Source organism: Heterocephalus glaber, unplaced genomic scaffold, assembly GCF_053883595.1.
Source record: "Heterocephalus glaber isolate CG9 unplaced genomic scaffold, H.glaber_assembly_v1.0 deba00001497, whole genome shotgun sequence".
NCBI classification, from domain to species: Eukaryota; Metazoa; Chordata; class Mammalia; order Rodentia; family Bathyergidae; genus Heterocephalus; species Heterocephalus glaber.
The window spans coordinates 6,885,394-6,901,764 of NW_028258320.1; the positions used below are offsets into that span (position 1 = coordinate 6,885,394).

General features: G+C 35.7%; 1 protein-coding gene across 14 annotated transcripts in view; it reads right to left on the bottom strand.

The window, feature by feature from the left end:
• Supt3h (SPT3 homolog, SAGA and STAGA complex component) overlaps nucleotides 1-16,371 on the bottom strand; it is a 401,578-nt gene that overhangs the window by 135,731 nt on the left and 249,476 nt on the right. For all 14 annotated transcript variants that reach the window (XR_002395642.2, XM_004846434.3, XM_004846432.3 and 11 more), the window contains one exon: nucleotides 6,781-6,917. Coding sequence is in view for 13 of the 14 variants with exons in the window: in XM_004846434.3 (XP_004846491.1) it covers nucleotides 6,781-6,917 (137 nt within the window). In the remaining variant the exon portion in view is untranslated. The remainder of the gene's footprint in view (nucleotides 1-6,780; nucleotides 6,918-16,371) is intronic.

A 16,371-nucleotide genomic window follows, 5' to 3' on the forward strand; every position in this document is an offset into this window, starting at 1 on the left:
GGTAGATGGATCTCTAAGAAACCCTTGAATTAAAACCTTAATAGGGAAGGATTTCATTTTAAAAAGAAATTGAAATTAATTTGAGACAAAAAATATTGATTGGTTCTATAAAAACTTATTGACAGCATAATTGGTATGTGTTTGTCAAAGCTCCAATTATACAGGAGTAAACCAGCAGCCTCCAAACTGCTCACAAGCACTGTGCTGGTGGACACAGGGTTTAGCTAGTGATTTAACCTGAGAAATGACTTTGTACATTCCTGGATGTGGGGAAAGTGGAAGTGAATGGCAATCATTGTTCCTATATTTTACTACCAAATCCTGATTTAAAATATTCTTTTCCCATAACAAAGGGTAGTTATGGATGTCAGGTGCTATGCTAATTAGGATTAGAAAAACCAGGATTTCAGAGTATAGTTGCAAAGTTGCCGGGTATTTTGCTCCTCAGCACACTTAGAAAGGGGTAGGAAGGAAATTTTTTTTTTAAACTTCACCCAAAAACCAATAGTAAATAATTGTGAGTATCTCTGAAGGTAGATGGCAACTGGGAGTGGTACTAAAGCTTTTATCATAAAGGTGGTCATTACCTGATTACTTTCGTAAAATTTTTGAATGGCAAAGCAACAACATGAGAGATTATATAACCAGAAATGTTAGGGAACATTTAAAGACAAAATAAAACAAAACAACCCCAGCCCCCCAACCAACTCTAGTTTTACACTACCTGTCTGATCTGAGGTTGTGAGCTACAGAATGACGGATTTGGGTAAGCTTTAGGGAATGTTCCATTCCATACTATTTGGAACTTACTTTTCATGTCATTAGGTGAAAATGCCTTCTCCAGGTGACATGTTTCCCAAGTCGGACAATCATTTATAGCAACAAATACAGAGTTCTTTATCATTACATATTAAGAGGTTAGCTCTTGACCAAATGTAATTATACAGAGTCTATACAGTCACAAATAGAAATCAGAGGTGGCGTGGTGGCGCATGCTTGTAATCCCAATACTCTGGAAGGCAGATGTGCAAGTTCAAGGCCAGCCTGGGCAACTTGGTGACTACTGACACTCTGTCTTCAAATTAAAAAATAAGTTTAAAGGGCCAGGGATTTAGCTCAGTGGTTTCGCTGCCTGCTGTGCAAGCACAAGGACCCGAGTTCGATCGCCGGTACAAAAACAAAAAACAAAAAATAAGTTTAAAAAGAGCTGGGAATATAGCTCAATGTGAAGGTACTGGGTTCTACATCCCCAGTACTATGAATGAAGAGAAGGAAAAAAAGGAGGGAGGGCAGGATAGGACAGGACAGAGCAGGAAAGGAAAGCAAAGGAAATCAGTTTTGTCTTTTGAGACAGTCCTGCTATGTATTTCAGGCTGGCCTTGAACTCACTATGTAGCCCAGGCTGTCCTGGGACTCATGGCGATCCTCCTGCTTCTGCCTTCCAAGTGCTAGGATTACTGGCGCGCGCCACCAGGTCTGACGAGGAAATCAGTTTTTAGACCTACATATTACACCTCAGGTTTTGAGATTCTTCTAAATGTAATTAGTACTACTTGTTTTGCAGGTCTTAGGTCATAAAAACACAAAATTACATTAGTTCTGCTCTGTGTAGGTAAAATTTCCAAATGTTTCTTGGAGGTACTAATATTCCCTGAAGAATAATTTCATAAACTATTTTAAAGTTATCTGAACAAAAATTATCTTTAAAATAATAAATGTACTCTTTTTGCTTGAGATCTCTTTGGGAATTCAAGATCTTTTATACTTCCATATAAATTTTAGGATTTTTTTCCTACTTGTGTAAAGAAAACTATTTTGATATAGATTGCACTGAATCTGTAAATCATGGAATTATAGACACTCTAATATAATTTTTTCAATCCATGAGCATGGGAGATTGTTCCTTTTTTGTTGTTGTTAGTCTCCTTCCATTTCTTTCTTTAGTGTTTTCTAATTTTCATTGTAAAGGTTTATCACTTCTTTAAGTTCAGTCCTAGGTATCTTGTGTGTGCTGTGAATGAGATTGCTTTTATGATTTTTTCTCAGCCAATTTGTTATTTGTGTATAAAAACACTAATGATTTCTATATGTTTTTGTATTCTGAAACTTTACTAAGTTTGTTCATCCATTCTAATAGTCTTCAGGTGAAGGTTTTAGGTTTTTCTAGATATGGAATCATATCTTCTACAAATAGGGATAATTTAACTTTCTTGTTTCTTAGTTGTATGCCTTTTTATTTTTTTTTCTTGCCCAGTAGCTCGGGCTAAACCTTCTAAGACTATATTAATAAAGAGAAGTGAGAGTGGACTTATCCTTATCATGTTCCTAATCACTGAGGAAATGCTTTCAGCTTTTCCCCACTCAATGTGATGCTGGCTATTGTTTGTCATATATAACCCTTATTATGCTGAAGTACAATTCTTCTATATCTATTTTATTCAGAGCTTTTATCATGAAGGCATGTTGAATTGTATCAAATGCTTTTCCTATGTGTATTGAGATGATCATAAGATTTTTATGATTCATCCTATTTATCTGATGTATTATTTTTAATGAGTTGTGTATGTATGTTCAACCATCCTTGATTCCTTGGGATGAAATCAACTTGATTAAAATGAATGATCTTTTTGATGTCCTGTTGAATATGACTTGCTAGTGTGTGTGTATGAACTGGTACTGGGAATTGAACCTGGGGCTTCATGCAGTTAGGCAAATGCTCTACGCTTAAACTACATCCCCAGCCTTTTAAAAAATTTTGAGACAGTCACTTTACCAAAGGTTGAAAGTGGTTTGCTCCAGTCTCTACTACAAATGCTTTTGTGTGACCTCTGCTTGCACTTCCAAAGTTTTCTTATGTTTGAATGCTCAGAAATTTGATGGTTAATATTTGTTATTTATTATATCTTCATTATAGGCAGAATGTTTTAATAACGAAATTATTGTTCTTAACCTATTTAAAAGCTTTATTGTTTAAATTCTTTCTTCTTTGAAACTAATACCACTAGCATCTGAGTTGATCTCATATACTACTGCTGGTTCTTATGCTTTCATCTTTTAAAAAAAAATCTAGTAAAATTTTATTTCTATTCCTAAATAGTATGCTATGAACAGTATGTAAGCAGTAAATCTATATGCAAATATAGATATATACGTATGTATTTATATGTCTGCATATGTATAATATACATACAAACTATATATAGGTATATATTCTAGTATATAATTCTATCTTCATTTATTTTTTTCTTTCTCTTTGGTTTTTTGTGTTATGGTTCTGGGGATTGAACCATATGCCTTCAATATGCAAGGCAAGTGCTCTACCACTGAGTTATCACTTCAGACCCTATCATCATTTCTTAATCCCATATACACTGAAATTACTGACTTTTTTCTGAGTTTCAGTTTTTAAATCAATCTTTTAATTGTTTTGGTATTTGTAAAAGTTTATCTTACTGACAATACTCTTTTCTGTTAAATCTTATCTAAGCCATTTTTAGACTCATAAGGCATTTGCTTTTCCTTTCCTTAAAAAAGATCATGATACACAAATGAAGGTCTAACACAAAGACCAAGAGAAGGTAGAGAACATCTGCTGCCATCTGCCCCTCTGACCTCTTTATTGAGTTTCTCAGTCCACACACCTAGAACAACTGTCATCCTGGGACTGCGAACCCTCTGCTGTCACAACATTGTAACCACTGGGCACAGTGTGTGCATGCCTGATTTCTCTTATCATTTAGCCTTTATAAAAAACTCCACATTTTAAAATCTATGGCCCGGGCTGGGGATTTAGCTCAGTGGTTCCGCTGCCTGCCTTGCAAGTGCAAGGACCCGAGTTCGATCCCTGGTTCCAAAAAAATAAAAAAATAAAATCTATGGCCCCTTCACTTCAGGTTTGAAAATTCAGACGGCCACCTTGGATCTTATTCAACTTAAACTTATTTTAAAAATTATGAGCTGCCTTGAATTTTACGTATACCATTCTGTTTTCTTTCTAGATTCTAGTATTAAGCCTTTGACTTAGAAGCAGAAGATAAAGTTACTAGGGATTTTGTGCATCCCAACTTATTTAAAGGTTGCTACTTGTAAATTCTTGCACTCTTTCTTTTTATCAGTTTGAAGATTAGACTGAAAGGAGAGCCCACCTAATTCTTAAAGTGTCCATTGTTTACACTCCCTTGACAAACTCAGAAGCTTATCAGACCGGAGAGCTTCCTTGATTAAAGGTAACTTGAATTGTCAGGTTCCTCCATAAGCCTAGGGGGGCTTAGGGCTCTTCTGTCAGTGATTATAGTTATTCCTTGTTAAGAAAACACAAAGCTATTTGCAACTTTTAGTGACCCTTTCTTGGCTTCTGGATCACAAAACCACATGTAATTGATAAGAATTTTAATAAAAATTGATTGAAAAAACATCAATACTAAAACACTCTTGACTCATTTTGACTGGGTGGGAGGAGGGGCAGTTGGAAGAAGGCTATACTTAGGTGTCCCTCAAATCAAAACAGCTGAGTATTATATAATTTTTACTCTATTATCTGGAAGTATCATCAGGGATCATGACCATAGATTTCTCCAACAGAAACACCTAAGTGTTAGAAATTTGGTGCTAGAGAATAAACAGGGTAGGAGCTCATTAACTATCAAAATGATGCACTAGCAAGGCAAAATGGATGAAAATTCACTTTCCACATGCCACATCCTATGAAAGTTAGTAATAATGAAGCTCCTTACCAGTGAAACCAAAAGCCAGGCGCAGGAACATCAGCTGAAAACCCCATGGAAGAGCACAGGCTAGTATTCACATGCTTACCCAATGCTTTGAGAGAAAGATGGAGCCCCCAGTGAATTTTTATAGCTATAAAAGGTTTTCTCTTCTAAATTACATTTAAGTGGGAAAAAAACCCCTAAAACAACAAAGAAAGAAAACAAAATTAGGCTTTGTTGGTAGGTCTATACCATTTTCATATTCTTGAGAAGATAGTAAATAAAGTTTCTACAACCCTAAGTGATGCTTGGAGGAAAATTAAATCACTGAATGATGCCAGGACTGATTATTCTGCTGAACTTTAAACACATGAGATTGCAGTCTGCGAGTCCAAAGTGGTTTCATCTGGACTGCAACAGTTGTGGTTTACTCTTGAAACTGTAACCTGTCAAATTAGAAGCAGGCAAGGCCCCTGCTCTTAATGGTTCCACTTCTACTGTCTACAGTATATCTACAAGGCCATCATTTTTATTCAGTTAAACTCTGTTATCTGGATGAGTGGAGTAACAAAACAACTCTTTGTTAACTTGGTTAGAGAAGATTTTATTTCAATGGAAACCTTAAAGACACTGCCAATCTCATGCCTATTGTATAGATGAAGCAGATTTCTACTATAGCCATTCATTTTTATCATCTATTGAAATTTTATTCTACTTATTACTACTAGGTAATACCTAAGTTTATGGAGGTGGGATACAGAGTGTATTAAGTGGTCAAGCTTTTTTTTTATTTACAGCACTTCCATCTATTTTATTGACTTCAACTAGTGCCTCCCTGATTCATCATTTTTCTAGGCTGACGGTAGCCCACTATTAGGAGCTCAGTTTTACAAATCTTCCATTTCTTCCCTTCTAGGCAACAGGATTGGTTAGATGAGATTTTTCCCATCAAAACTGAAAAGTTACTTCAATGACCTTTTCCTTAATGGCCATTTTCAGAATAGAAAAAATTTTAAAAATAAAGAATAAACAATATTTGCTTTCTGTGTAATGAATTATAAGTGAAACCATGCCATGAAACAATCATATCCTGTTTAGGCCATAATGACATCAGAAATACATGTTTGTCACCTGCTTTGGACAACTTAGCATGTTTTTGGCCCAAGGCAAAGTTGAAGGATAACCATTTGCAGTTGCCCCAAACCAAGATAACAGAACATTTCTAAGGTAATTGATACCTAAGAGAACAGTGCCTTTAGATCAACAATTTATGAGCTAAGCATACTAATTCTTCAAAGAAGATTGTTAAAGTTTACAAAGCATGTATGTATATTGGACCTTTTCCAAAATTTAACATGAAATAATTATACTTATAGCATGCATAGAGACTATGATAAAGTAGACACTTAGCATATCTTTTAGAATTATGGAATTACCTCTCTTGCTCAATTTAGGGGGAGAAGGAAATTGAGATTTCTCACATGTAAAAGTATAATAGCAGCAATAAGAATTATAAGAATACGTTTTGTATTTTGGAAGGCACTCAAAGGTAGAGGACATACAATTTTCACATTCACTGCTAAAACCTATCCAAGAAATCCAAACAGGTCATTAACGCTGTGTTTCAGTGATACTAAAGCATGTAACTGCACTACCTGAGCTAATGAGTCCAACAAACAATCATTTGGAAAACAGCTCTTCCTTCTGTGTGCCAAAACAAAAGCAGTAAAAATTACCTCTTCTACCAAGCTAACTGGGTAATTTGCAACAGAAGATAAATATTTAGTGACAAGTTACCTTTAATGGAATAAAACAACACAAACATATTTCAAATCCAGAATAGAGAAACCTATTCTCACACACACATTTTCCAAGGAGGAAATAAAGAAAAAGAAATTAAAGTTGATTCCCAAAGGTGACTGTGAAGGGAAAGTTCCTCTATATTCCGCTGCCATCAGATATAAAACCACTGGTTTGGAGATTTCAGACATTTAAAACTCACAAGAATAGAACTAAATAGCAGAGGCACTTCTATGGTTGTCGATTACTGTAAAAGGGGAAGAATGTACTATACCTCCATTCTTTCTTGTTTAACTTCATCAATCTCATCATCTTCAAACACTGCCAAAAGTTCTCCTGTCTGGTCAATAGAGCTGAGAAAGTCCTGATCAATTTTTTGTCTTTTGTTTGCATTGCTGCCACTCAACTTGTCTTTATGATAATAAAGAGAGAAAAAAAGAAATATTCTCAGTAGGCTTATATCAGCACAACCACTGCATGTATTACATACTGTGCATGTAGTTCAGAATTAGAATTTTCTCAAAATAATCTTTAAAGAAGAATTCTTTTTATTTTTTTAGTACTGAGGATTGAACTCAGGACCTCATGCTTGCAAGGCAGGTGCCATGCCACTGAGTTAAATTCCAGCCCTAAAGGAGAATTCTTGTACCCAAAACTAAATGTGGAAGCTATGCAGAATTAAAGTATTCATACTACAAATTAGATCGACAGAATAAAATCTAATTATTAATTAGTAGAGTAAGTATGAAAGGGCCAACAGACATCCCTTATAAAGGGTGGAGATGCTGCTTAGATTTGGGAAAAGGACACTGCTATATAGTATTTAAAATATATATTATCTGATGCAACATCTAAGAGAAAAAATTGTTAGAGAGGATAAATCCAAGCAAAGAAAGCAAAATCAATAATATGAATGTGAAGCAGTAGAGTTTATTAACAAAAGCACTAAAGAAAACAGGGTAGGAAATTATCAATAAGGGATAAACTATTATCCCTCAAAGAGCAAAACTAATAACACAAAAGGAAACTTATGAAAAAGCATAATCATTGTTGAGATATTTCTTTCAGAATTTGTCACCTTAAGGTAAGGATTGTTAGATTTAAGAAGAAAATTACAAGTGCTTTAATACCTATATACATGAGGGTCAATTTTCATTTTTAAGCTCATAAAGCAGTTTTCTTCAATTTTAATCACCTTCTAAAATTTTATAAAGTTTTTATAGATATCTACAATTAGACTCTCATGTGTATTGATTTTTTTATTTTTTTGGTACCGGAGATCAAACTCAGCACCTTACGCTTGGAAGGCAAGCGCGGTGCTACTGAGCTAAATCCCCGGCCCTCACGTGTACTGATTTTTGCTTGTGTCCCTGTCTTCTTCCTTCTCATGTTATTAGACATGGCTCACGTTCACTACCCATGATACCCTCACCCATGTATTTCTTCATGCTCACACATACACAGAATACACTGATTTGTGGACGTGTTTTACTCATATTTTCCTGTTTAGAAAGAGGTTCTTATACCTGCCCCCTTCTCTTCATTTCACATTTCTTAGCTGATGACAGAAATATGAGTCCACGGATAGAACATAGGCTTGGTTTCTTTGTAAGGACCACATACTATTTTACAATATGTATGTAGCACAGCTTTCCAACCAATCATCAATTCTCTGTTGATTGTCACACACATTGTTCCAAGTTTTTGCCGCTGGGGCAAATGCTGCAATAAACATCTCTTTCATGTAGTCTTCTGTATGTGTGGCTTTGGTCTTATGGCACAGAAGCCAAGAGAACTGCTGAGTTAAAGTATTCAAACATTTTAAATTTCACTAGATCTCTATTTTCTACTACATTAGCCCTTCACACTTCCAACCATGAGGACAGTCTTCCCTCTACACGGGAAAAGTCGGATAAGATATAATTGTGATTGAAAGTTTAATTTCCCTAACTATCAATAAACCGAATTGTGTTCTCACCTTTGTCTGGATCAGCCTTTCTGTTTACTGTTTGTTTTTCTCCTTTATCCATTTTCAATTGGGTTTTCTTTTAAATCATTCTATTATCTGAATAAAATAAATTTTTCCTATTCTTTCATTTGCCTACTGATTTTTAGGGTATTTTTTGCCCTAAAGGATTTTAACATTTTTATATTGTCAAACAAGTTCTTTTATAACGTTTATTTGATATGATGTCTCTCTACTCCCTCAGACTACAAATGTAAAGTTCTAAACTTCCTTTTCAGATTTTAAGTTTTTCTTTTATTTTACATATATACATACATATATGTATTTTATTGATTGATACAGTGGATCACTATGTAGTACAAGCTGGTCTGGAATTTGAGGTGATTTTCCTGCTTCAGCCTAATTGCTGGGGTTACAGATATGTATCACCACATGCTGTTTAGAATCTAACTTTTAATGGAAGAATTCATTTTATTTACATTTACTGCAACATATGTGATTTTTATTTATTTTTTTAGTATTTATCTCATTTTATTTTTCCTTACTTTTTACTGATTTGGATATTTTGCTCATCTTTCCATTTCTTCTCTTTGTTGATTTCACACTTTCATATACTTTTCTGTTCTGTTAATGTTTACTATCTCTTTTTCTGTTTTCATTACTCTATCTCCCCTTTCTCTGCTTGGGACACTGAACAAATTTTAAATGATAGCTTCAATTATTATTTAAAACATGTTTTCAGGTATACCCTCATCAAAGAGGTATCTTCTTCCCAGTAAAATAATTTGTTCCTACTTTTTCCCTCTATAAAAGAGATCTTAATAACACTTTCATTTTCCCCCTTGACAGTCCTCACCCACAGACTGTGAAAAATATTTACTTAATCCCTTTTCTAACTATAAGTACCTGACTTTTTATGGAAAAAGCATATTATTTGTAGAATATTAACAAAATGTCATTCATAGTATTTCAAGAAATTTACCACTTCAATTGAATGTTCTTAAATATCATATAATTAAGGATAAATACTGGATGAGTCCAAACAAGATTATGTACTCCACATGCTTTCCCTTTGCTGTTCTTCCTTGTTTCTAACTTCGAAGTTTCTAGATAAAAAACATGGACGGTTTACTTTTGGTACCCTGGCATTGTACAAACTTTCTTTCACCCTCACAATAGATGTTCACAGGGTATCAAGTCCTTTCCTCTCAAGAATCAGCAGCTACTATTCCGGTGCTTTCTAGCTTGGAGTTACAAACAGGAAGTTCAATAGCAATCCCATACATTCATCCTTTCCTTTTAGTGGGCAGAGGAAGAGTTTTCTTCTGTTTAAAGGCTAGGAATTTTACTAAGACATCCTAGATGTGCACCTTTAGTCATTAAAAAAGATTAGAAGTCTTACACTGCAGGCTCAGATTTTCTTCATATAAGGTTATTCACTTCTAACATTTACTTAATAATTGCTTCTCAGCTATCTCTCTATTTTTTGGCTATCATTTGCACATTAAGTACCACGGTTTTATCCTCTACATCTCTTACTTTTTCCCTTGGAACTGTCATGTTTTGGTATTTTCCCATGTACTCTGGCTGAACTGGTGTATTTTCACTTCAGGTCCTAATTTGGTCTGGAGTGACTTTTTCCTTTTTGGCAGTGCTGGGATGCAACCCAGGCCTCAGACATGCTAAGCAAGCGCTCTACCATTCACTGAACTACACCCCAGCCCACCCTTCTCCTTTAATTTTCTATTACTCTGCAGTGTTACTTAGTTGGGAAGCTGTGTGTGGTAACCATGGGAAACCTCCTCTGAGCCATGTCTGAACCTCACTAGATGCTCTCCTTGCTGGATTTCATGGAAGCTGCTGACTGGTTCTGAACTCAGGCAGGTACTGTTCTCTGTCTTACCTCCTTCCCTCCGGGTGTCTTCACCCCTCACTCCAGCATTTCCTTTCTACTTTTGCTAGTAGGGTTCAGGTGTGGTAGAGGGCCCCAAGTCATGGCAGCCAGTGGAGAGTAGAGGAGTGCAAAGCAGGTGAAGCAGGGCCTGTAGGGTGGAGGCACTCCCCAAGCCCTTGGTCTGTCTTTCCTACTCTCTTGACACCACGACAGGAAGGTTCAGTCCAGGCAGATCCTTTGCATCCACAAGCATTTAAAGCCTACTCTAGGGTCCATACCAACCTCTGCAGACTCTCAGAGGCCTAAAGCCAAGTGCTTTCCTACTTGTGCCGCCTCCTGGCCTTACCCAAGCCTCCTCCTTGCTGGTCTCGACCACACTAAAAACAAAGTCTCAGCTAGACTGACTCACAGGGACTGCTGCACAGCCACAGCCATGCTTGCGCCACAGTTCAGTGAGCCCTGTGCACTCTGGCTGGAGCACAAGAGAATGGAGTCAGAAACAGGAAAAGGGAGCCACAGCAGCTACCACAGTCTGAGAATACCTGCACCCAATAAAAATTTTACTAAATCCCAAAAGGTGGAGATTTTAAGTCATTGTGATAATAAAAGTAACAATAAATACTTCCCAAAAGGGAGGTGTTATCTACAGGGAAATTTAAAAACACCCTTCTTTGAAAAGTAATCAAAGTTTCAATCCTAGGTAATCTAAAAATTAATGAAAAGAAGAACATTTCCATCAAATTTCCTAGCTGTAATTAAAGTTCTACTCAGAAGTAAATTTTCAGCCCAGATATCTTTGTAGTTAAAAAGGAAAGATCAGGTTGGTTAGCTTAGTTATGTGGTGCTAATAACCTCAGTGTTATAGATTTGTTCCCTGTAAGAACCATCCCAGGTGACTTTTTCTGCCAGGAATGGCCCAATGCCTTATAATCGCAGCACTCTGGAAGCCTGAGGCAGGAGGGTCTCAAGTTCAAGCCCAGCCTACTTAATTTAGCAACTTAGTGAGACCCTGTCTCAGAATGAAAAAAATAAAAATAAAAAGGCCTGGGGATGTAGCTCAGTGTAAAAGTCCTGGTTGCAATCCCCAACACTGCAAAAAAACCCAAGAAAGATTAAAAATGCTTAATTAAGAGTCCAACTTAAACTAGGGGGAAAAAAATAGGAAGAGGCAATTAATAAAAATAAATAAAATATAATTAAAAATTAAGAGGATAAATAAAAGGAAATGCTGCTCTTACAGAAAAAATAAGAATAGATGGACTGTGGTAAGGCTAATTACAAAAATTTTAAAAACTTACAAATCAAAAATCACAAGACCAAGATCTGAAATTAAAAAGAAGAAAATACTATGTATAATATATCGCACTGTATTTAAAACCTAAAAGGACCTTACTCTCTTTCTCTTAGCTGACAAAACCATCATTATACTCTTTCATTCAATTTTGTAGGTTGGGGCTCAGAAGCAGGACTGGGGGCAAGGTAAATCCCAGAACTGCCAATGACCTATAACATCAGCCCCTTTAAAAGCAAAACATAATGCTGAGAAAGTTATTGCAAAAGGTCAGGAAGGAGTATAAATATTTCAATAGCCAGTTAGTAAGCTTAAAGCATAAAAATATCAGTATAATTCAGTAAGTGTGAAAGAACCTGATTTTGTTAAGGTGACTACGTGCTCTTGTAACAAATAAAGATATCATGAACATTATCAAGTACTGATTTTTAGGTATAATGAGTGTCCACTTTGAATATTTTCCAATAAATATTTAGAAAGGAATATGTTCTTCAAATAGAAAACTGATTTTTGGACAATTCTCTTTATGTGTTAATTTACATGATTTTTTTTTTTTGTTCTCTACAAAAATCAGTTTTAAGCCAGTCATTGTCTAAATTGCAGCTTTTAATAAGGCACTATTAATTATGTGTAACAATGTATTTGGGGGGCACAGTATGGACCTTTATATAACAGCTAAATCTTTAGAGACTTAAGAGCTTGAGGAAGTCAGAAGCTAATGCAGTCAATGATGGAGGTCTGACCAGAAGGATGTACTTTTAAATGATTCCTCATCTCAACCCTCCCAGTCCCCAGCTCCAGGCAACTACTCTACACTCTCTCTAGATTTGCTCATTCCAGACATTCATGTAAATAGAATAAAATATGTGGTCTCTGTGACTGGCTTCTACTAACTGCTTTCAAGGTTGATCTATGTTTTACCATGCATCAGTACGTAATTCCTTTTTATTGCCAAATTTTATTCCTTTGTATGAATATTCCTATTTATATATGTATACATTATTTGATAGACATTTGGACTGTTTCCACTTTTCTACTGTGAGTTTTACTGTTATTAATATTCATGTACAGTATTTTGTGTGGATATTTATTTTCACTCACCTTCATGACACTCCACTACATGTCTGTTCACTTGGTATACCTATATTTAGCTTCTTGAGCTCCCCAAATGCTTCAAGTGGCCACACCATTGATACTTCCACTGACAACATGAAAGGACTCCAACTCCCTGCATCCCACAGCACTTTTCACTGTCCTTTTGATCACAGCCATCATAATGCATGTGAAGTAGATCATGACTATGGTTTTGACTTGCATTCTCCTGATGGCCAATGATACTGAGGAGTTTTTCCATGCCATTAATAAATCTTCTCTGGAGAAATGTCTCAGATCCTTTGCCCACTCTTAAACTGACTTTTTTATTGTTGAGTTGTAAGAGTTCTTTACCTGTTCTACACATAACTTAAATTTATAATATGCAAAATTTTCCACCAATCTCTAGGCTCTTTGCATGTTCTTCGGATTGTTTTCTGAACCACAAAAGTTTTAAAATTGATCAAATCTAATTTATTTTTCTTTTGCTGCTTGAGCTTTTTGTGTTACATGTTCAGAATGCTTTACTGCACCAAATGTTATGAATATTTACTCCTGTTTTTAAGAATTTGCACTTTGAACTCTTACATTTAGGTCTATGGTCTACATTGCATTAACTTTTGTGTACTGTTATGAAAAAGCGAAATTCTCTTTTTTTGTATTCCAGTTGTCCAAGTACCATTTGTTGAAATGACTATTCTTGCCCTGTTAAACTGTTCTGAAACCTTTGCCATAACCAGTTAACTCTAAATGTGAAGGCCTATTTCAAGATTCTCAATTTTACTCCAATCTGTTGACCAATATGACTGTCCGTATGCCAGTACCATCCTGTCTTGATTACTGTAGGTTTATAGTAAGTTTTGAAATTCATATGCAAGAGTCCTCCAACTTCATTCTTTGCCAAGATTGTTTTGTCTATTCTGGGCTGTGGATAGCCTAGAAAATGAGTCATTTCCATGCCAGAATCTGACATTTCCATATGAGTGATAGAATCAGCCTGTCCATTTCTACAAAAAAGGAGGTGGAATCTGTAGATCAAGTTGGTAAGTACAACTTTAACAACATAAGTATTCTAATCCATGGACACAGGATATCTTTATTTTCATCTAAGCCTTTCTTTCTTTCCACAATATTTTGTAGTTTTCAGTGTTAGCAAACCTTTGGTAAATTTTATTCCAAAGTATTTTATTCTTTTTGATGCTACTGAAAATGGCACTGTTTTCTTAATTTCATTTTTGGGTCGTTCATCATTAGTATATAAAAATACACTTGATTTTTGTATATCTTGTATCCTGAAAACTTGCTGAACTTGTCTATTAGGTGTAATAGCTTTTGATTCCTTAAATTTTTAAAATATATAAGATCGTGTCATCTATAGACAGATAATTCTTTTCCAATCTAGATGTCCTCTGTTTCATTCCCTGCCTAAGCACAGTGCTGCATCTTAAGTGGCACAGGCACAGGTCCTTGTCTTGTTTATAATCTTTGGGGAGAGAGTATCAGTTTTTCACCATTAACTGTGGACCTTTCCCCGATGTTGTTCAGGCTACTGTAACAGATATACTATAACCTGGGTGGTCTAAACAACAAACATTTATTTCAAATAGTACTGGAAGTCGGGAGGCCAAGATCAAAGTGCTGGCAGGTCTGGTGTCTGGTAAAGGCTGCTTTCTGGTTTGCAGACGGCCATGTGCCTGCCATCTGAGAGGGAAGGAACCTCTCTCATGTCTGGTTAGAAGCACACTACTCCCGTTCCTGAAGCTCAGCCTCAGGATCCACTCACTTCCCAAAGGTCACATTTTCAAATACCTTTTTTGGCAGCCTGCATAATTTTCTGTCTTTACTATAATGTGGATCAGAGTGGATTTCTTTGAATTTATTCCACTGAAGTTTGTTGAGATGGCTGGATATGTAGTCTAACAATTTTATCAAATTTGAGAAATCTTCAGTCATTCAGTTATTTCCTTGAATACCTTTTTCTGCTCCCGTTTCTTCCTTCTGATACATACTACACACAGTGATACAGTTCATGGTGTCCCCTCATTTCTCTGAAGCTCTGTTAATTTTTCTTTACTCTTTTATCTCCAGGTTGTATAATCTTTAATGATGTCTTGAAATTCACCAATTTTTCCTTCTGTTGGTTCAAAACTTCTGTTGAGACCCCCTATTTAATTTTTTTATTGTGGTCATTGTGCTTTTGAACACCATAATTTCAACTTGTTTTTTGTAAGACATGGTCATCATACCTTCTTCCTTCTGTTCTTTAAACATGATTTCCTTTAGTAATCTGAACATACTGATATTCACAATATTCATATATTCACAATAGCTACTTTGAAGATTTTTGTTTGCAGAGTCCAAAGGGTGATTTCTATTGTCTCATTTTCTTCATATTCTTTAATAGATCATATTTACTTGTCATTATATGTCCAGTATTTTGTTCTTCTTGTTGAAAATGGACATTTTAGATCATCACACTTCTTAATAAAAATTTCCTCCCTTTTCTAGGGCTGGTTGTCACTTCAGAATATTTAGTTGTTTTTGTGTTGGCTGGGCAAGTACAATGGAATCTCTCTGGAATCTCTCTGCTTGTAATGTGCGGCCTCTGATGCTGCTTATTATATAGTAGAGCCATTGGTGTGCATTTTCCATCACCAAGAGTGACTGTGGCTTTAATCAGGTTGTCTTTGGCTGTCATTTTCAATATCACCATTAGGTTTCTTGCTGGTTTGGCTCTACTGGTAACTCATACAACTGTTAGCTTCCATGAATCGCTCACTGGTTGAACTGTTTTTAATACCTTTGGCATACATTGCTCCCTGCAGTGACCTAAATAATGTTAGACCTATCTGAAGAGTCACAGTGTTCCAAGATTTAAGTTTTGTGATGACCCTAGGAAGGCTCTTTTTAGCTATATCTTTCCCTGTTCCCTCTACTTACTTCTAGGATATCTACTCTTTTGCCTTTTGCTAGCATTTCAGAGGTACCATCTTCTGCTGAATTGCTCACCTCTACAATGCCCACCTGATATGTATTTTACCTGAATATTTTGTCTTATAGTTTTTGTCAACTGTTTTTTAAGTTTTGATGTTCTTTTTAAAAGATTCACAAATTTAGATCTTATAAATGAAGATAAAGCAGACAGATGTGAAATAAAAAGAGCAAGGCCATCAAATTAGTGAGTTGGTATTAGCACAAGTGAATAATAACATTTCCAGTCTGAGTTTTTAGGTGTTCACAGCACGGTATTAACAGGTCTTACCCATTCAGTGGTAGACATGTTACCAAGTACTTAACTCTGTAAGAACCCTATGTGTTCAGCAGTATAATTTCTCTCTTAGAACATGAGAGAACTGACTGTCCAGTCATACACAGAAAAAGCAGAGAACTGGGATTGATGGGAATCCAGGTATTTTCTTCCCTACAAGTCTGTATTCCTGGTGGACTCTATAAAAGGAAACACGTAAAATCATCTGTAGAACTATCTTCCAGGAATTAAATTCTATGAGAACTACTAGAATATTAAATAGGTGATAACGTATAATATAGGTAATCAGAAAAACACAGGGGGTGAAAGTGATTTGTTGATGGTGAATGAAAGTAAGTGGTTTATTTTCAGTTT